General features: G+C 36.0%; 1 protein-coding gene across 5 annotated transcripts in view; it reads left to right on the plus strand.

Annotated features, from left to right (window-relative positions):
* The window catches only part of DNAJC13 (DnaJ heat shock protein family (Hsp40) member C13), a 121,383-nt gene that overhangs the window by 36,180 nt on the left and 64,182 nt on the right, over positions 1-21,021 (plus strand). For all 5 annotated transcript variants that reach the window (XM_027583525.1, XM_027583527.2, XM_027583524.2 and 2 more), the window contains 15 exons: positions 639-839; positions 4,181-4,387; positions 4,479-4,574; positions 4,944-5,035; positions 8,571-8,737; positions 8,837-8,916; positions 8,999-9,168; positions 10,402-10,501; positions 12,841-12,948; positions 13,623-13,778; positions 14,463-14,519; positions 16,569-16,690; positions 19,022-19,097; positions 19,355-19,450; positions 20,488-20,631. In XM_027583525.1, coding sequence (XP_027439326.1) covers positions 639-839; positions 4,181-4,387; positions 4,479-4,574; positions 4,944-5,035; positions 8,571-8,737; positions 8,837-8,916; positions 8,999-9,168; positions 10,402-10,501; positions 12,841-12,948; positions 13,623-13,778; positions 14,463-14,519; positions 16,569-16,690; positions 19,022-19,097; positions 19,355-19,450; positions 20,488-20,631 — 1,872 coding nt within the window. The remainder of the gene's footprint in view (positions 1-638; positions 840-4,180; positions 4,388-4,478; positions 4,575-4,943; positions 5,036-8,570; positions 8,738-8,836; positions 8,917-8,998; positions 9,169-10,401; positions 10,502-12,840; positions 12,949-13,622; positions 13,779-14,462; positions 14,520-16,568; positions 16,691-19,021; positions 19,098-19,354; positions 19,451-20,487; positions 20,632-21,021) is intronic.

A 21,021-nucleotide genomic window follows, 5' to 3' on the forward strand; every position in this document is an offset into this window, starting at 1 on the left:
TCATTTCTGATACTAGGTACCTTAATTTACAAAGGAATGTTATTATCTAAGTGGAATTTTATTTGCTAATGCAATCAAATTTATAACTCTCCATTGTTGTGATTAGAAAAGCCTAAGGTCCAACTGAGGCTTCAGCATTTTTGTGTGTGTAGAAAGAAAATCTATATTAGCATATTGAACCAGCTCAGATTTAAACTGAACACTGTAACTTCCCCAAAATGTGACTTACCTCTTTTCCATATGTAAGTTGAATTAAAAGAATCCATCAATAAAAGTTGAAATCTTTATTCCCAATAAAACTTTCAGAGTAACATTTCTTTTAGGACTTACTTTTCTTTCTTTTTTTTTTAAAGGTTTGCATAAGACTGACTCAAAATTGTTTCACAAAATATTGTAACCCAAACCTTTGTTAATTTAAAAAACATATAGTATCTTCAGTTTGAGTGAACATTCTTATTTAAATACAAACCTCCAAATAGCTAAAATTAATGTTTTTAACAATTTGGATAGTAGCTCTAAATATTTATAACATTGTTTAGATTTCTGGTTGTTTTAGCAGTGACTGATATATTAACTGTAACTTTATTTCATGGTAAGCTTAAATATGAACCTAAAAGTAGTATTATTTCTCTCTCTAGAGATATAACTGCTATAAACATCACTGGAGTGATACAAGAAAACCTGTCATTTTAGAAGTAACTCCTGGAGGCTTTGACCAAATTAATCCTGCAACCAACAAAGTCCTCTGTTCCTATGACTATAGAAATATTGAAGGCTTTGTAGATCTCTCTGATTATCAAGGAGGGTTTTGTATACTTTACGGAGGATTTAGTAGATTGGTAAGTAGCATTTTTAAAAAAGTTATTTAAAAAGAGGCATGACCATTTGAAGGAAAGCAGGGTTTTTACACTTAATTTTCAAATTTCACATGAGTCTTCTGGAAGGAAGTCTGGTATTAAGAGTGTAGGCTTTGTTATCAAAGAGACCTGAGCTTGAATCCCAACTTAGAGCTTTTTAAAGTGGGGAGAGTGAGGCGCCTAGGTGGCTTAGTTGTTAAGTGTCTGCCTTTGGCTCAGGTCATGATCCGGGAGACTGGGGGCCTCCCTGCTCAGTGGGGAGTCTGCTTCTCGCTCTGACCCTCACACCTTTTGTGCATGCACGCACTCTCTCTCACTCTCTCAAATAAATTTAAAACAAAAAGTGGGGAGAGTAATATGTCCGTCATAGGTTTTTTTTTTTTTTTTTGAGGATCCTGTGAAATAACTTATGTAAATATTTAGCATAATATGTGGCTTAGTATTCAATAAATGGTAGTTACAGTTGTTATTTTCATTAGTATTAATGTCTTAACTGAAAGATTCTAAGCTTTCTTTGAAAAAATAATTTACGATCTTTTATTTTTATAGTCTTCCCTCCTTTCCCCAGCTGTTTGTAATTTGAAATCTGAGTATTCATTGAAACTTCATTACGTGTTCTTGTCTTGAAATTCTGAATTATATGTTAATTGTGTGGTACAGTAGAAGCCACTTAAGATGCTCAGACCCTATTTGTTAATTGGTAGTTGAAGCTGAGCTATATAGATGATGACCATCTTTTTTTATAAGAAACATTTGCCTTCCTTAATTAAACCTCGCATCTCAAAGATGAGCAGTAGAGTTTCCACAAGGAAAGGCTCAGTTTAACTTACTCTCAGGATTCTTTCCTCTTGAGAATTTTAATTTCTGTAGCTATCTTAGTGGCCTGGGAACAACTACTCCCAAGATTTAGTGTTGTGTAGATAAATTATCCTTCTCTAGGTAGCAGAGCCAGGGCGAGCCTGGAACTTTTAGATACATAAGAGGCTAGAGGGTAGCAGAAGGGAAATAAAAGGAATGATAATGGGATAGGGGTGCTAAAGTATTTGATTTACAAAGTATGTTAGCTCTTCAGAGTTACAGGCTTTTTTCCATCTTTCACTCTTTGCCCAGGTGATGGGTACCAACCTAGTCTCCCTCATCTAGAAACAAACATCTAGACATTTTATTACCTCTGAGTCTGGACCCAAAAGATGAGGCCCAAAGAGAAAATTACTTCCTTCTCCCACCCTAGATCAGCCTGAAGCCTGTTGTTGAAGTGCTGTCCAAAGGCTTATCTCTTCCATGGACAGTGAAATTTGTAATGATTAACTCCTTGGTGGTGTGCCTGGGTGGCTCAGTCGATTAAACATCTGACTCTTGATTTCAGTTCAGGTCATGATTTCAGGGTCGTGAGATGGAGCCCTGAGTCTGTGCTGGGTGTGGAGTCTGCTTAAGATTTTCTCTCTCTCCCTCTGCCCCTCCTCCCCACTCCCATGCACTGTTTCTCTAAAAAAAAAAAATCCTTGGTGGAAAATGTACCTAATTACAGGAATACGCTATAGCCTTACAAACCTTAATTGGACAACTATACCACAGTAATTCGGCCAAGCCTTACAGTGCATAAGGTAAACATTAAGGATGAAAATTGTTTGATACTCCTCAATTGGCAACAATTTTTTATTGCTTAATGGCATCAAACAATTTTAGTTTATTTTTTATTTTTTTATTTTTTAAACTTTTTTTATTAAGATTTTTTTATTTATTTGAGAGAGAGCACAAGCAGAGGAAGAGAAAGGGAGAAGTAGGCTCCCTGCTGAGCAAGGAGCCCGATGTGGGATTCGATCCCAGGACCTTGGAATCATGACCCTGGCTGAAGGCAGCCGCTTAAACCGACTGAGCCACCCAGGTGTCCCAAAACAATTTTAGTTTTAATCATCTACTTTCTAAGCATATGCTGTCTTTTCAAAGGCATTAGTTAATATGATACTGTTAATATGTTAATATGTTATATATGTTATATAATGTTATATGTTAATATGACAGATTCATTCAGCAAACCTTTATCTGGTACCTTCTGCATACGTAGTGACTATCCTAAGCAGCTGGGAATAAAATCAGGTTTTAGGATTTTATGTATTTATTTACATAATCTCTACACCCAATGTGGGGCTTGAACTTACAACCCTGAGGTAAAGAGTCGCCCCCTCCACCGACTGAGCCAGCCAGGTGCCCCTAAAATCAGGTTTTATTTTTATTGATTTATTTTTTTAAAGATTTTATTTATTTGACAGAGAGAGACACAGCAAGAGAGGGAACACAAGCAAGAGGAGTAGCAGAGGGAGAAGCAGGCCTTCCGTGGAGCAGGGAAGGGAGCCTGATGTGGGGCTTGATCCCAGGACCCTGGGATCGTGACCTGAGCCGAAGGCAGACACTTAACGACTGAGCCACCTAGGCGCCGCTAAAATCAGGTTTTAAAACATGATCTCAACCAGTGTTTCTCAGTAGGGGAGCTATTAGAATATAGACAGGACAATTCTTTATTGCGTGGCACTCTCCTGCCTTGTTCTTTGCAGCACATTTAGCATTTCTGGCCCAGGCGTCAAATGCAAGTCGCAATACCTTATCTTTACCTTTGTAAATAACACTCCTGGAGGTTGATTTGTAATGTCCATTGGCCAATGGCTTGTAAACATTTAAGCATTCTTCAAGGTAATCTTGCAAGAAAATCCACTATTATTAAAAACAATAAATCAGAGCTACTTTTGTTGAAGCTGGGAATCCTGCCCACATAGTACCCACTACCCCCACTGGACTTGGCTGGGGTCCCTGGGACCCCTTCTGGAAGCTCCAGCATGCTGTTTTCTACATGGTGACGGGAATCAGACTCTGAGAAGTTATGAGATAATTTCCATTCAATGAGTTATTTGCAAGGCTCTATATCCCAGACTTTGTGATTTTACTTAGTGTAATAGTGGTTGAAACAACACACTGCAGGGCGCCTGGGTGGCTCAGTGGGTTAAGCATCTGCCTTGGGCTCAGGTCATGATCCCGGGGTCCTGGGATTGAGGCCTGTATCAGGCTCCCTGCTTGGTGGAGAGCCTGCTTCTCCCTCTCACTCTGCCTGCCACTCCTGCTTGTGCTCTTTCTCTCTCTCTCTCTCATAGATAGATAGATAAAATCTTAAAAAAAAAAAACCACAACACACTGCTTATTTACCTTTGATATGATCAACTACCATTGTTTTTCTTTAGAATTGCTACTTCAGTCTTTTTCCTATGAGTTGATTCGAAATGGTCACATTTTGGTTGTTTCAACCCTGACTTTAAATTTCAAAATTTGTGCAGCATTTATTTGCATCAGAGCAAAGAGAAGAAATAATCAAAAGTGCAATAGATCATGCTGGCAACTACATAGGGATTTCATTGCGCATCAGAAAAGAACCTTTAGAATTTGAGCAATATTTGAATCTTCGCTTTGGAAAATACAGCACTGATGAATCCATCACATCTTTAGCAGAGTTTATAGTCCAAAAAATATCACCTAGACATTCGGTAAGATCCTGTGTTAAAAATAAAAATTTGTTCATCTGATTTTGACATTTTTCTTCAATGACTTTTTAATGTGTCTCAATTTTGTTTGAAGGAACCCGTAAAACGAGTTCTAGCACTTACAGAAACGTGTTTAGTAGAACGTGATCCCGCAACCTATAATATTGCGACTTTGAAGCCTTTAGGAGAAGTAAGTGTGACATTATTAGCCTAAATGAAACTTCTTCCTATTGATAAATTAGAATAATTTTCTATTTTAACATTTTTAATGCTTAAAGAATGGAAAATAAGAATCTACGTAATTCTTCACATTATTGTATTTGTTATACTTAGAACAATGAATATTACAAAATTTATTTTCAAAGTGTACAATGAATGGAACTTTTTATTCAACAGTTATATGAAAATTTGAATGAAACTTTTAAGCAGCTCTTAAATTCTGATATCGTAAACAGTTTTTAAATATTGACTTTTGTAAGCTAAAATGATATGTAGTACTTCTAAGGAAATGCCATAAAACTAAACATCTTTTATTGAACTTGGTTTTTGTTTTCATTAGGTATTTGCATTGGTTTGTGACTCAGAAAATCCTCAACTTTTTACCATTGAATTTATAAAAGGGCAAATACGGAAATATTCTTCAACAGAAAGGTATTTTGAGATCCTAGTATATGCAAGGCAAAGTCCTCCATCAGTGAGGAAAAGCAAAGATTTATAATCTAGAACTTTGAAATCATATAACTTAGGAAAAGACATTATTTTTTTGCATATTGAAAATGACCAGTTTTCGTATTTCTAAAGAGAATAAAAATGGTGATTTGATTTTAAATGGAATGATGAAAATAAAATATTTCTGTAACATGTTTTTAAGGTATTTTGAAATAGCATCTTTCACTTTCATTGTTAAATTATTTAGATAACAGCAGCAAGTTACTTTAAATATACTTGAAGTTAGATTCTTTTAAGTTAGTATCAGTAGGCTAGTTAATAATTTTCCAGTGGAATGTGCCTGATTTTTTTTATATTACTGTGAGTTGGCTGTTGCTCTGAAAACCTGTGAGATGCTATAGCTCATAAACTCCTTCTGTAAGGTAAACTACTTATAGTGCTGTTCTACTGTGAACGACTAGATCTCCCTTCACGAAATACTAAGCCATTGTCATGGGTTTGGCAGTTTTTACATTCCAGGAGGTTCTTTTATGCTGTTGTAAATAGATTGAGACTGAATCTGTTTTTAAAAGATAGTTGAAACAGTTCTGGTACATTTTGCCACTGTCTACAATACAGCCTTATTGAAGTATTGTCACTTCCTGGAGTATGACCAGTAACTGTTTCTTACCTTGGAAAGCTTTTGATCTAAGTTCAACAAAAATGGCATTTTAAGCAAAAGGTCGTATTTTTTTCCTGTCTTGAATTCAAGGAAGAGAACTTCTGAAAAAAAAAATAGTGCACATGTTCTAATCAGAAGAGGGTGTCTCAACATTTACAGTTTGTCATGTGCTTTATGTACATTACATTGTTGAATCCTGATCCCTATGAAGAAGATGCCATTTTTCCCAATAAAGTCTATCGGCAGAAAGTAAAGCAGTTTCTTTGTGACTTTGGATTAGGAAAAGATTTCTTAGATATAATACCAAAAACAGAATTCATAAAAGTCTGATTAATTAGACTCTGTCAAATTGAAAACTTTGACCCCATTAAGAAAAAAGACAAGCCACAGACAGGAAGAAAATATTTGGAAAACATATAGCTAATAAAAGACTTGTTTCTAGAATATATAAAGAACCCTTTTAACTCAATACTAAAAAACAAATGATAAATGGGCAAAAATATTCAAATAGACACCTACCTCATCAGAGAAGATATTTGAATGGTAAATAAACACATGAAAAGATGATGATGCATTAGGGAAAAGTAAAACCATCACATGTGCACTAAAATGGTTAACATCAAAAAGACTGGCAATGCCAATTGTTGGCAAGCGTGTGGATTCTCATACATTGCTGGTGAGGATGTAAAATCATAAAGTGTTTTAAAAAATAGTTTAGCAATTTCTTAAACATGTAGTTATCATATGACCCTATGTCAGTTCTACTCCTAGGTATCTACCCCCACGGAAATAAAAACATATGCCCACATAAAAACTTGTATGTGAATGTTTATAATAACGTGACTCATAATAGCCAGAACTAGAAACAATTGATACATACATCACCTGGTGAACGAATAGGCAAAAGTGTTGATTATCCATACAGTGAAGTACTCCTCAGCAATAAAAAGGACTGAACCTTAAAAATACACGATATATAAAATAAGCGAGCCACATAAAGCTATACATTATACGATTCTGTTTATATGAATTTTTTAATAGGCTATTTTTTGGAGCCATTTTGGGTTCGTAGCAATATTGAGCAGAAGGTACAGAGATTTCTCCTCTACCTGTACACTCTGCTGCCCTGCCTCCTAACTGCCTCTCCCATGACCAGCATCCCCTACCAGAGTGATACATTTGTTACAATCGATGGGCCTATAAGTTTGAACAAATGTATAATGGCATTTGTCTACCATTATAGTATCATACAGACTATTTTCACTGCCCTAAAAATCTTGAGAGATCCTCTCCAGCAGTAATAATACCGCTCCACTGATTTCATCTCACCTTCCTCCCTAAACCTTGACAGTCACGCATCTTTTTACTGTCTCCGAAGTTGCTTTAGTATCATAGTTGGAATTGTACAGTATGTAGCCTTTTCAGATTGGCTTCTTTCATTTCCTGGCCGGATAGCTCATTTCTTTTTAACACTTAGTCATATTCCATTGTCTAGACATAACCATGGTTTATTTATCCGTTTGACCTCTTGGTTGCTTCCAAGTTTGGGCAGTTATGAATGAAGCTGAAGTAAACATCTGTGTGCAGATTTTGTGTGGATGTAAGTTTTCATCCTTTGTGTAAATACTAAGTCGTGCGATCACTGGATCATATGGTAAGAGGACGTTGAGTTTTGTCAGAAACTGCCAACTGTCTTCCAAAAGTGGCTGTGCCATTTTGTATCCCAAGCAGCAGTGAGTGAGGGTTCCTGTTGCTCCATATCCTCCCCAGCATTTGGTATAATTAGTGTTCAATTTTGGTCATTCTAAGGTGTGCGGTGGCTTCTTGTTGTTGTTTCAGTTTGCGTTTCCCTGATGACATGTGTTGAGTATCTTTTCATATGTGTATTTGCTGTCTGTGTATCTTCTTTGGTGAGGTGTCTGTCTGTCAGGGACTTCAGATCACTTTTTAATTGAGTTGTTTTTCTTATTGTTGACCTTTAAGAGTTATGTGTATATTTTGGATAACGGTCCATTATCAGATACGACTTTTGTAAATATTTTCTCGCCGACTGTGGCTTACCTTTTCATTCTCTTGATGAAGTTATTTGAAAAAGCAAAACTGTAGAGATAGAAAGTAAGTGGTTGCCTGGGACTGGGGAGTTTTTTGCAGATGGGCACAAGGGAATTTTTGGGGGTGATGGAAGTATACCAAAACTGGATAATTGCACAACTGTATAAATTTACTGAGAATTTTTTTTTTTCTTTTTAAAATTAACATATAATGTATTATTTGTTTCAGGGGCACAGGTCTGTGATTCATCAGTCTTACACAATTCACAGCACTCACCATAGCACATACCTTCCCCAGTGTCTATCACCCAGCCACCCCATCCCTCCCACCCCCCCCCCCACCACTCCGACAACCCTTAGTTTGTTTCCTGAGATTAAGAGTCTCTTATGGTTTGTCTCCCTCTCTGGTTTCATCTTGTTTCATTTTTCCCCTCCCTTCCCCTATGATCCTCTGTCTTGTTTCTCAAATTTCTCATATCAGTAAGATCATATGATACTTATCTTTCTTTGATTGACTTATTTTGCTTAGCATAATACCCTCTAGTTCCATCCACGTCATATACATTTACTAAGAATTCTTAAACTGTAATTTTAATTGGGTGAATTTTTGATTTGTAAGTTACACCTCAGTACAACTGTTTAAAAAAATCTTAAAAAACCAAAAATGTTACATTTATAGTGCTTGAGTAACTTGTACAAGGTATGTGACAGCAAAGTACAGAGCTAGTATTAGAACTCCAGGCTTTCTCTTAAAGCCCTGTTCCCTTAATTTTCAATACTAAAACCTATTTTTTACCTTGCTTAGAGATTCCTTATTAGCAAGTTTGCTGGATGGAGTAAGAGCCTCTGGTAACAGAGATGTTTGTGTAAAAATGACACCAACTCATAAAGGTCAGCGATGGGGGTTACTCAGCATGCCTGTTGATGAGGAAGTAGAGAGCCTTCATCTCAGATTTTTAGCCACACCTCCAAGTAAGTAGTGATTTAAGTATAATTGCATTTCCATCCATCTTAATAATTTAAAAATTAGGAATGCAAACCTCTAAATCTTTTGAACTTTTCATCTTACAGATGGCAACTTTGCAGATGCTGTATTCAGGTTCAACGCTAATATTTCATATAGTGGAGTTTTGCATGCAGTAACGCAGGATGTAAGATAAATTGTATTACAATTTGTTCATTGTCATTAAATTCTGGAATGGAAACTTTTTGAAACATTCTTCTTTTACCTAGGGTCTCTTCTCAGAAAACAAAGAAAAACTGATCAATAATGCCATAACAGCATTATTGTCCCAAGAGGGAGATGTTGTTGCTTCAAATGCAGAACTTGAGAGTCAGTTCCAGGCTGTGAGGAGGCTTGTGGCTTCCAAAGCTGGTTTTCTGGCCTTCACTCAGCTTCCAAAGTAAGCGGTCTTTGAACTTCTTTTAGAGAATATAAACAACTCAAAATAGATATCAGCAGTTTATCTCTTTATATCTGTCTAAAACCTTTCATTTGATGATATGGTAGTTTTTATTCATAAATAAATGAAGGTGAGTGGAACTGAAGGGTGTGAATATTGGTCCTATACATACCTGCAGTATACTGACTCTTGTTTGCTTGTTTGTTTGTTTTTTAAAGATTTTATTTATTTGAGAGAGAGAGAGAATGAGAGATAGAAAGCATGAGAGGGAAGAGGGTCAGAGGGAGAAGCAGACTCCCTGCTGAGCAGGAAGCCTGATGCGGGACTCGATCCCGGGACTCCAGGATCATGACCTGAGCCGAAGGCAGTCGCTTAACCAACTGAGCCACCCAGGCGCCCGTCTTGTTTGTTTGTTTTTAAGATTTTACTTATTTATTTGAGAGAGCGTGGGAGCAACCAAGCATGAGGGAAGGGGAGGGGCAGAGGGAGAGGGAGAAGCAGACTCCCTGCTAAGCAGGGAGCCTGACATGGGATTCTATCCCAGGATTCTGGGATCATGACCTGAGCTGAAGGCAGACTCTTAACTGACTGGGCCACCCAGGCGCCCCATACTGACTCTTTTTTTAATGACTTTGAGTAGGAAATTAAATCCCTTTAGGTGTTTTCTTTTTTGTTTTTTTTTTTTTAAATGAAAAAACGGGCGCCTGGGTGGCTCAGTCAGTTAAGGGTCTGACTTTGGCTCAGGTCATGATGGGATTGAGCTCTCGCATAGGGCTCCCTGCTCAGTAGAGAGCCTGTTTCTCTCTCCCTGCTTGTGCTCTCTCTCTCTCTCTCTATCAAATAAATAAATAAAATCTTAAAAAAAAAAAAGATTTATTTGAGAGGGGCAGAGGGAAAGAGAGTCTTAAGTCTCCATGCTCAGTGCAGAACCCAATGTAGGGCCCCATCTCACAACCCTGAGATCATGATCTGAGCCGAAACCAAGACTTGGAAGCTTAACTGGTTGCACCACCCAGGTCCCCCAAGATCCCTTTTAGTGTTAGGTAATTTTTAAAAAAATCTTTCCCCTCAAAGAAAAAAACTGTTACGGGAACCGATTAAATCTAGAGGTGTAATTTAAAATATGCACTTGCTGAATGCAGTAGAAACTCAAGAGGACTTATTATGTTACATTTTAATAATAAAATAATGCTCTGGTACTGCTGTGATACGCCTGTTGTCGTTGCCCCGCAGGTTCCGGGAGCGTCTGGGAGTGAAGGTAGTGAAGGCACTGAAGAGGAGCAGCAATGGGGTGGTCCATGCAGCTGTTGACATGCTCTGTGCCCTCATGTGTGTAAGTAGTGGTTTTTTAAAAGGAGACTGGTTTTTCTTACGTTGATTGATGTTTTAAATTTTCACAAACCTGGATTTTCATTGTACCAATTAAATTCAGTGTTTCTCTATTTCCTAAATTGTTCTCTTGGCAATTTATTGATTCAAATAAATGTTTGTTTAGCACATCCTATAAACCAGGTACTGGGCTATCTACTAGAAATACAAAGTTCATTCCTTCCTTGAAATTGCTGACAGTCTAGTGAGGTAGGCATATGTGTATGATCTAAAGTAGTAGTGGCCACGGGATCCCTGAAAAGCAGCACTTAGTTTTATGGGTTTGTGGCGAGGGGAAGATAAAAGATTCGAGGCCAGTCTTTTAGATGTTACAAATGATCTGAATCTTAAAGCACAGACAGGTATTTTCCCCACTGTGAGAAGGCTTTCCTGGGAAAGGGGGATAGCATATGCAAAGGTATGTTGGGGAAGAAGCAAATAATTGAAATGGCTGGGTCATAAAGCATGTATGGAGGTGTGTGGGATTAGGAGTTACAGCTAGAAATATATGCAGAGACAGTCATCAGAAGCCTTTTGTATCAGAAAAGCTGGATTTGTATCCTTTAGTAAGGAACAACTGAAAGGTTTTTCATCAGGGGAGCAGTAATATAGCTTTGAACTTCCAAAAGCTCATAAATGTTATGTGGAGACTATACTAGAGGTAAAATTAGAGGCAGGTAGACCAAATATGTAAGAAACAAGATGCTGAGGTAAAAGAAGGCACATTTGAAGGCTGAGGGTAAAGCTCTAACTTGGTGACAGCTTGTATAGGAGGAGAAGCAATGAATTTTTCAGTATAACTTTGAACTTCCAGATTCACTTCAATGTTGTATATAGCATATGGGACTAAAGTGTTTTAGGCGAACTTAGAGGTTTAGAATACACCTAAGTAATCACTTGTATAAAATCTTGCATTTATACTCAAAAGTGAATTTTACTATCTTTACTACTAATAATTCCATTTAAAAGAATTCTGGGATAGGGGTGCCTGAGTGGCACAGTTGGTTGAGTGTCTGACTCTTGGTTTCTGCTCAGGTTGTGATCTCAGGGTCGTGAGATTGAGCCCCATGTCTGGCTCCACACTGAGCATGGAGTCTGATTGAAACTCCCTCTCCCTCTGCCCCTCCCCAATACATGCTCCCCAACAGTATTTGAGAGAGAGAGAGAGAGAGAGAGAGCGCGCGCGCGTGCGAGCACAGTGGGGGGAGGGGCAGAGGGACAGGAAGAAGTAGATTCCCTGGTGAGGAAAGAGCCGGATGTGGGGCCCAATCCCAGGACCCTGAGATCATGACCTGAGCTGAAGGGAGCTACTTAACCTGCTAAACCACCCAGGTGCCCTAATAAATTAAATCTTTAAAAAGAAAAAAAAAAAAAGAATTAGTGGGATAACTAGAACATAAAATAAAATGCCAACCTGTGAAACAAACACATTGAGCTCTCATTACATATTAGGTTTTGGCTATATATTTTACATTTATTATCTCATTTATGCTTCCTAACAGTCCTATGAGCTAAGTACTATTAATCTCACTTGGATGGCTGAGGAAAGTGAAACTCAAGAGTTAAAGCAACTTACCCTTGCCTGAGGTTGGCTATGGTCAGTAGCAAAATTAGGGTTGGATCTCTTTACTCCTAACCCTCACGCTGGAATCTTTTTCCCATTCTCGTTTATTCCATCAGTCAGAAGAGACAAAGAAGTATTTGCTGTGGGGCGCCTGGGTGGCTCAGTCGGTTAACTGACTGCCTTCGGCTCAGGTCATGATCCTGGAGTCCCGGGATCGAGTCCCACGTTGAGCTCCCTGCTCAGCGAGGGGCCTGCTTCTCCCTCTAACCCTCCCCCCTCTCATGTACTCTCTCTCTCTCTCATTCTCACTCTCTCAAAATAAATAAATAAATCTTAAAAAAAAATATTTGCTGTGCATTTTAGTACCTGCTTTTAAATGCTGTTTAAAAAAATAAATAAATGCTAAGTTTTATCATTTCAAATTTAAATTATAAAATTGGGGGAGAGGAAATGGGTGTCATTTGCTTTTTAAGGAGGAGACCTGTGACTTTTGACAGAGTACCTTGTACAGTACTCTCTACAGATACTTGCTGGGCACAGTATCTATGAAGCCTCATCAGACCCTGGGGGAAATCATCACTTTGCCTGCTTGTCTTATCACGAGTTTCCTTTCTGCCTTTAACTTTAAAGGCTGTGTTTTTTAATTCTTTCAGTATTTAATGAATACTCTTTATAAATGACTTTCGTGTGATGCCAGCATGTGGGCCTGCTCATGAATTATCACTGTTTTTAATCAATAGCCCATGCATGATGACTATGACTTAAGACAAGAACAGCTGAACAAAGCTTCTCTTCTCTCTTCAAAGAAGTTTCTGGAAAACTTACTGGAAAAATTTAATTCTCATGTGGTGAGTTATAGTTAAATTTATCTTAATGAGAGATACCATACATTATTGAAAGGTATTCTAGAAGTGCAGTTTGGCGGGGTTTTTGTTTTTTTTTAATTGCAGCTCCTAACTTTGGTCAGGATTGATCATACACAGGTCAGCTTGGTCACTCACTAATAGTAAAATGTTCTGTTTTAGGACTATATCCACTCATCTGGGAAGAATTAAGTTGCAAAGACTTTAGATTTTCTTCTTTTTCTTTAATGTCATTATGAAATAAGTTGCTCTTAAAAAAAAAAAAAAAAGCCAAATCTTTGCTCCTCAGTCACTGGTAACAGTTTGGGAGATGGGTAGTCTATAGATCTGAAAGGAACAAATTGTCAAGGGTTGTTTAAATGTTGCCAAAGATTGCTTTTTATACAAATACTACACATATTAACCTTAGTTATATGTGTTTGGTTATTATCTTGAAATTTGACCAAATTTTAATTATTTTCCTTTTGAGATATGGTAAGCAATGGATTTACTACATTAGTAAAACAAGTTTTAAGGATTACTCCTTAGAGTAATCAAACTTTAAGCTTCATGTAAAGGAATTAAACGTTTACTTTTAACATACAGGGTAACAGAAGCACATTATTGTTGTGTTTTATTTGAATTTCTCGGTCCTAAGGCAATATGTTACTTTGTTTCAGGATCATGGGACTGGTGCCCTAGTTATTAGTTCACTCTTGGACTTCCTTACTTTTGCCCTCTGTGCTCCATATAGCGAGACAACAGAAGGACAGCAGTTTGATATGCTCTTAGAGATGGTAGCCTCCAATGGAAGAACCCTCTTTAAGCTCTTTCAGGTGAGAGCTTGTATCTTTCTTATCAGATAACCACTTTTTGGGTCAGTTTGGTTTTAAAATAAGGGATGTGTGCTTCTGTAGTAATGTTGATAAATACAGCCTAGTACATTGTCATATTAAGGATATTTAATTCCACAGATTTCTTGGTATTTCCTGAGGGGCTCTGTTGATGGCTTTTGACCACTGTTTTGACCCTGTTGCCCATCTTTTCTCAGAAGTAGTGAAAAACTCATTTTTTTCTGTAATAGGCCCATAGTACCCTTTTCTTTATAAATTCCCAAGTAATAGGGCTGTTCATAAAGTTGAAAACATCATTTCATATAATACTATAGTATTTATTATGTACATGTGATCTGTTTCTATATGATACTTCTGTTTTTGTTATTTTATATCAGTTTTGTAAATGTCAATTTGTATTTTTATATCATTACTGTTTGATATTTATCATTCAGCTAACTATAATTATTCAAGTAAGTGTCAGCTGTTTCCTGCTACTGTTTTAATTACCCTTAAAGCTATATTGTAAGAATACCCAAAAATTTTAGCCTAACTGTGATCTGACTTTGAGGTGTATCCTTTACTAATTTTATGGCTTATAAAATTGTATATCCTCCTTAAAAGCAATAGCTAGTATGTTGCAATAAAATTCTTTTATTCTGCGATACTTTTTTCCCTGTTTTAAAGCATCCTTCCATGGCAATTATAAAGGGAGCTGGATTGGTTATGAAGGCAATAATAGAGGTGAGAACAATTTTGAAATTTTAAGCCTACTTGAATGTTGATTGGCTATTTTAATTGATGCTGACAAAATTACTTTACAGCCTTTTATGGGAAACATGCTTTTTTTCTGGGTAAGAAAAGTAATTTTGAGTCATTATTCAGAAATAATGTAGTTTTAAACTACAGAAACAATCCTCAATATTAAACTAAGAGTTTAAAGTTATGAGGTAAGTGGGTTTAGGGCAAGTAGATCTTTCGGTTCCTACATTATTTGTATTTTGTTTGTTTTAAAAGAATTAAAAGTTAGCATTCTTCCTCTCTTGCTCTTTTTGGGGGTGGGGGATGATGGTATTGATGGTATTGAAATCATTAGGTACTGAGGTTACATAGAAATCTGTTAATGAAGTTAGTTCATAGCAAAGTGATATTAAGTAAGAATGGTAACAAAAATTAGTTCTTCATGCTAAAGCGCATTTGTAATTAAGCTCTAGAGATCAGGACATGATATCGTTGGTGAGACATGGGATATTGTTTCTCTAAGATAGTTGCTTTAGCTCTCTGATTTTTAGAAAATAAAATCATGGCTATAAATATCAACTTGCATACTGGATGTTCACAGTGACATCAGTCCAAATGGCTTTGAATTCTTTTTGTTGTTTGTAGTGATTTGGATAAAATTTCAGCATGCCCCTTTTATCAAAAAACACAGTGATATAAATATAATATGTAAATATGTATTGTAAATATAACATGTGGCTAAATGAAATGCACAGAATTAGTATACTCTTAAGTAGATGTTTAAAAATTATATACAGGCATTATACCTCAAAGTTCTTTTTGCATTTTTAGTGTGTATTTACAGCTAAAGGCTAATTTTCTTCCTGTAGCTAATGGGTTTTAGCTTCTAAAGTAATGTATCTCTCACAGAGCTGGAAGCCAAAGACAGTTAGGACCATGAGACCAAACAAAAGTGTATTTTCCTGACCTTGATTCACCAGTATATTGCCATTCATGGCAAAGTCCAAAATGTGGACTTTGGGCTTCAGTATAAACCACACATGTCAGACTCATAGCTAGTGACTAGAGCTGATGTCTGTGTAAGGAACCACCTTCTTTATTTACACTGAAATCCTGGCAAGTATCTTAAATTATTTTTTCTGATTGTTAAAGCAGTATATGGTCTTTGAAGAAACATTGGTATTTACAGAAAAAATTCAAGGAACAAATAAAATGAATCATTTATATTTTTATCATCCAGAGATAACTACAATTAGCATTTTGGTAAATTTTCTCTCAGACTATGTAGAGTTCCAAATTATATGTGTACATATACAAACTATATATGTGTACCTACTGCGTATATATTTGTATTGATACTACTGTCAGAATGATAAATGTACATATTCACACTATGTGAATATTTGTATACATACTACATATCAGTTGTACTATATACTTGTACCTTTTTTTTTCACTAACATGAGCATTTTTGCTTTCCAACAGGCTGTCTTAAATATCCCCTTGCTTACATAATTTATAATTCTATGCTTACCTTTGATTAGTAGTCCTATCTGTCTTAACTCTGTTGCCAAAGTGAGTCCATATAAGCACATAAAATCGGGATAAAAAGAACTACCCCAATTTATCACATCATTCTTCTAAAAAAGTAAAGAACTGTGTTCACCATGAAAATGAATATATTGTTAATAATAAAAGCAAGGTGAGTTTGCAGAGGTCTTCCGTAGGAATTGCTGATGTCCCTGAGTCGCCTTTCCCTTTCATTGGCTGATATATACTCAGAATGAATCTAATTTTAATATTAAATTAAAGCATAATTCATAAGATAAATGTATCTGTAAACATTTAAAACCTCATTTCACAGGCAAATAATATTTTTAAAATTACTTGTATCACCTGTGTTATATTTGGGTAGTTAAGTTGCACTTCAAATTTTTATTACATAATATACTACATAATTATTTTACCTAAAGATGTAAAATTAGTTCTATAAAATTAGGGTAGTTTGTTCTGGAGTGCTGCTTTAGGGATCATCTTACCCTTTTTCCAAAGGAAGGTGACAAAGAAATTGCAACAAAAATGCAAGAGCTTGCCCTAAGTGAAGGTGCCTTACCTCGACACTTGCATACTGCGATGTTTACAATAAGCTCAGATCAAAGGATGCTTACAAATAGGTAGGTTAAATTTAATTTGCTATAAATTAACTTGCTGCTTATAAAATGGATTCAGATATTACATAAAACAGATTAAGTGTTTGGATTATGCAAATGCTTCATTTTCTTTTGTTTCATCTAGTTCTCCTTTTCCTTTCCCTATAGAAAGAATGTGTCCAAATGATCATTGCCGCTGCCCCTGGATAGCTGGGGGGTTTGGGGGGCGGACAACAAATCTGTTTGCTTTTTTCCCCTCACTTTCCTATTAGGGCTCTACACCCATAGCCATGGGACTGGAACAGGGAAAGGGTTTCTAGAAGCTTATGGAACTAGCACCGTATGCCCAGGGTTTTTCTCCTGTGTTTCCTTCTGGCTGTCATGTTAATTTTTAAATCTCTTTTGTCAATTAGGTGCTCTACTTTAAGAATAAAGAAAACCATATCTAACTGGTTTAGGTATCCTAAATCTCTTACAGTTAAACAATTTCCCCTTTGGTAAATTGTCTTTTTTTTTATAATAACCAAATACAAGGAAGCACATAAATCTATTCATTTATTCCAGGCCTTGTGAATTCCATTCCTTTTAATTCTTTGTGATTCCTGTTGTGTGACCCTTCAGATATCCTTAGCATACTATGACTCAGGACTCATTAGTTTTAAAAAAAAAAAAAGAAAAGAATATCATAAATATTTTTAATCATGTTCTTTTGACTTCTTAAATGATAGCAGTAATTTCTGACTTAGGTTTACTATGTTATGATATCATGAATTTCCTTTTTTTGTCACCTACATCCAGTTACTGGATGTTGTAGTATGCTGCCTTGGCAGTAACTTTCTACCATTTGTACTCTTATAAGAGACTGTCTGCATCCCTCAACTTACAAATGTTAGCCACAAAAGTAGTCTTTTTTGTTGCTTAAGGGGACAAAAAGATCTAAAAGAAAGATTATTTCCATGGTATACTGCCTTATAAGTGATACTAGATACCATCTTTCACTAAAATAGGGACTATTTGATATCTTATTCCATTAAATCCCCATGTTAGATGTTTGCTTGTTGTGTTCCTTTTTATTAGTTACATTCCTTACTGTGATCAGTTACAGTATTGAAAAGCTGTCAATGTATAATATAAATTACCACTTTTCATTTGCATTGCTTTATCTTTTACAAATTGCCATTATAAAAAGTTATCCCAGGGCGCCTGGGTGGCTCAGATGGTTAAGCATCTGCCTTCGGCTCAGGTCATGATCCCGAGGTCCTGGGATTGAGTCCCGCATCGGGCTCCCTGCTCCTTGGGAGCCTGCTTCTCCCTCTGCTTCTCTCTCTCTCTCTCTCTCTCCCCCCCGCCGTCTCTCATGAATAAATAAATAAAATCTTTAAAAAAAAAAAAGTTATCCCATTTATCCCTATTTAAAGCCTTTTTAGGAATCCCTGATAAATGATACCTACCTGATGCATGTGAAGGAAATTATGAATGTAATTAATTACTTCAGTAGTAGTTAATTTCCAACTAGACATAGAAGTGAACCGTTTCAGTAGTGTTCATTTTTTTCGTGATAGAACATAGTACAATTTGGGTTTTTAAACTTTTTTCTTCTGGGAATGTAACCTGTATAAATACCTGTGTCTGTAGTTTTGGTTGTTTCTCTCACAGGTTTCATACCCATTCTTGTAGCAAATGGCAATTTGAATCCCTACTGAAGCACGGAAGGATCAACAGTGAATAAAATATATTCTCTGCTCATGAAGAGCATATCATGAGGTTTAAGATTAATAAATGACTAAGTCATAGATTCAACATGGATCTTAGATTCTTCACTCTGAACCAAAATATGCTTTTAACCTCTAAAGTGGCATGAGTAGAATAATTTGCTTTAAGTCTTTATCCAGGCTCCAAAACTGAAAATACTTTCTATCTCTAACCTTGCCAAATAGGTTATATTAGAACATAGTTATTGACTTTTGATCATGTTCAGAATTCCAAAGAATGCCAGAATGCTATATGATCGCTATATCAGGACTTGTTACGCAAACTAATCATATCATCAAGTCTAATTGTTTTGTTTTCCCCTCTTTAAATGAGGTAAAAACCTACCTCTTTGTGTTCAAGTCCATTGAAAATTAGTTTATCAAGGAAACATTTTGATTTGGAGAAAATTCTAAAACGTTAGCAATATTTTGAATTACTATCTCATACACCTCTCCACATTAAAGTACTAACTTTAAATATTTAACATCAGAACGATTTCTTTGCTGTAGCCATATTTCTTATATGATATTTTGTTCTTAAAAATTCCTTTCTGTTCTAGCTGAGATAAAGCAGCAAACCTTTCTCAACGTCTGCTTTTTTCAGACAGCTAAGTAGACATTTAGTGGGACTCTGGACAGCTGATAATGCAACTGCGACAAACCTGTTGAAACGTATTTTGGTAAGTCAGCTGAATGGGAAAATTTATGTCTTCTTGCCCAATAAAATTTCATTGAGTAAGTGTATACTGTTAAAGGATTTTTTTTAGTTTATTTGCTTGTTTTTTATTTAAAAGATGCTTATCATAGGAGTTGTCACATAATAAATGCTAACCTCAGTAGCTTAAATCATAGTATTATTTGGGTTTTGAAAGCTAAATTTTCTTTTGTGCGGTTGTTTTGAAAATGGATTTTATGTTTTGTGTTTGTTTGCTTTTAGCCGCCAGGCTTGCTGGCATACTTGGACAGTTCAGATCCAGTTCCTGAGAAGGATGCTGATCGGATGCATGTTAGAGATAATGTGAAAATAGCAATGGTAAATAATGATTGTCCTAAGTGTCTGTTCAGGTTAAAAAGAATACTCTTTGTAAAACACACTAAAAATTTTAGAAATAAACCAAGAATTCACTGTATTGAATAGTAGTACTAAAAGTATAGTACTACTGTTTGTGTGTATATACACACACACATAGTATTATTAATAACAGCTTTATTGAGGTAAAATTTACATCCCATATAATTCACCTGTTTTAAGTGTACAGGTCAGTAATTTTTGGTATATTTATAGAGTTGTAAAACCATCACCTCAATCTAACATTATGAATAGTAGTAACCTTGTATATTTTTTTTCCCTTAACTCAGCTTATCGGCCCATTCAGGAATGGATTTTTTTTTTTTTTAGTTTCAAATGTATAGTGTGATAATTTGTGTATAATGTGTGATTGATAAATGGTGAAAGGGGCCAGTAGTGAAAAAATTAACTCAGGACTTTTTTTTTTTTTTAAATAAAAGCTATGTTCATTATTAAGGTTGGGCTATCTCTGATACTTAAACATCTTTCAAGATACACCAGTGTAATAATGTCTTGTATATGTTCTTTTCCTTTCCTCACTCCATTTTTCTTTGTACACCCCATCTCCCATTCACATCTTGCCACCCTCACGTAGGAATCATCTTGAAACTTAAGCAAAAAAGTTAGATTTCTTGGACAAAAGTATAATTTATTGTAGAAATTTTCTTTTTTTTAAAGATTTATTTATTTTATTTTGAGAGAGTGAGAGAGAGTACATGAGAGGGGGGAGGGTTAGAGGGAGAAGCAGGCTCCTCGCCGAGCAGGGAGCCCGATGCGGGACTCGATCCTGGGACTCCAGGATCATGACCTGAGCCGAAGGCAGTCACTTAACCAACTGAGCCACCCAGGTGCCCTGTAGAAATTTTCACTTTGTTTCTTCACTGAGCCCCTAACACCCAGTATGTATTTTATGTAAAATAAATAGTGTGACTCAGCTTTACTTAGATTTTAAAAATGAATGTGCAAACAGGACTATAATGGATTTTAATGTTATTTTACAGGATCAGTATGGAAAATTTAATAAAGTTCCAGAGTGGCAAAGACTAGCTGGAAAAGCTGCTAAGGAAGTTGAAAAATTTGCCAAAGAAAAAGTAGATCTAGTGTTGATGCACTGGAGGGATAGAATGGGCATTGCACAAAAAGAGGTAAAAATCTGCTTCCAGACTGCTAGTATTTTGTATTTTGTATCTATGTTTTGTAGGTTTGCTTTCATTGTTGCTATTCACAGAGATGGTAGTCACATATTTCTGACTGAACATAGGAAGAAATGTCACCTAATTCTGATTCATATTTTTATATAAATTTTCTTAATTCATAGTTTTATGAATCAGTGATTAGGATTTTAGTTAGGTATTTTATAAAATTCCACTCTTAAGTTTTCTTCCATACTAATTTATTCATATGTATCTGCTTCTTTCCTTCCTTCTCCAAATTTTATTTTATAGCTATAGAAATAAAGGTGCTCTTCTTGTTTAGCATTTTTATTCAAAGCTAGACAGACAGGTGTTTTGGTAATAAGATTCACATTTTTAAGT

The sequence above is a fragment of the Zalophus californianus genome, chromosome 1, assembly GCF_009762305.2.
Source record: "Zalophus californianus isolate mZalCal1 chromosome 1, mZalCal1.pri.v2, whole genome shotgun sequence".
NCBI lineage: Eukaryota > Metazoa > Chordata > Mammalia > Carnivora > Otariidae > Zalophus > Zalophus californianus.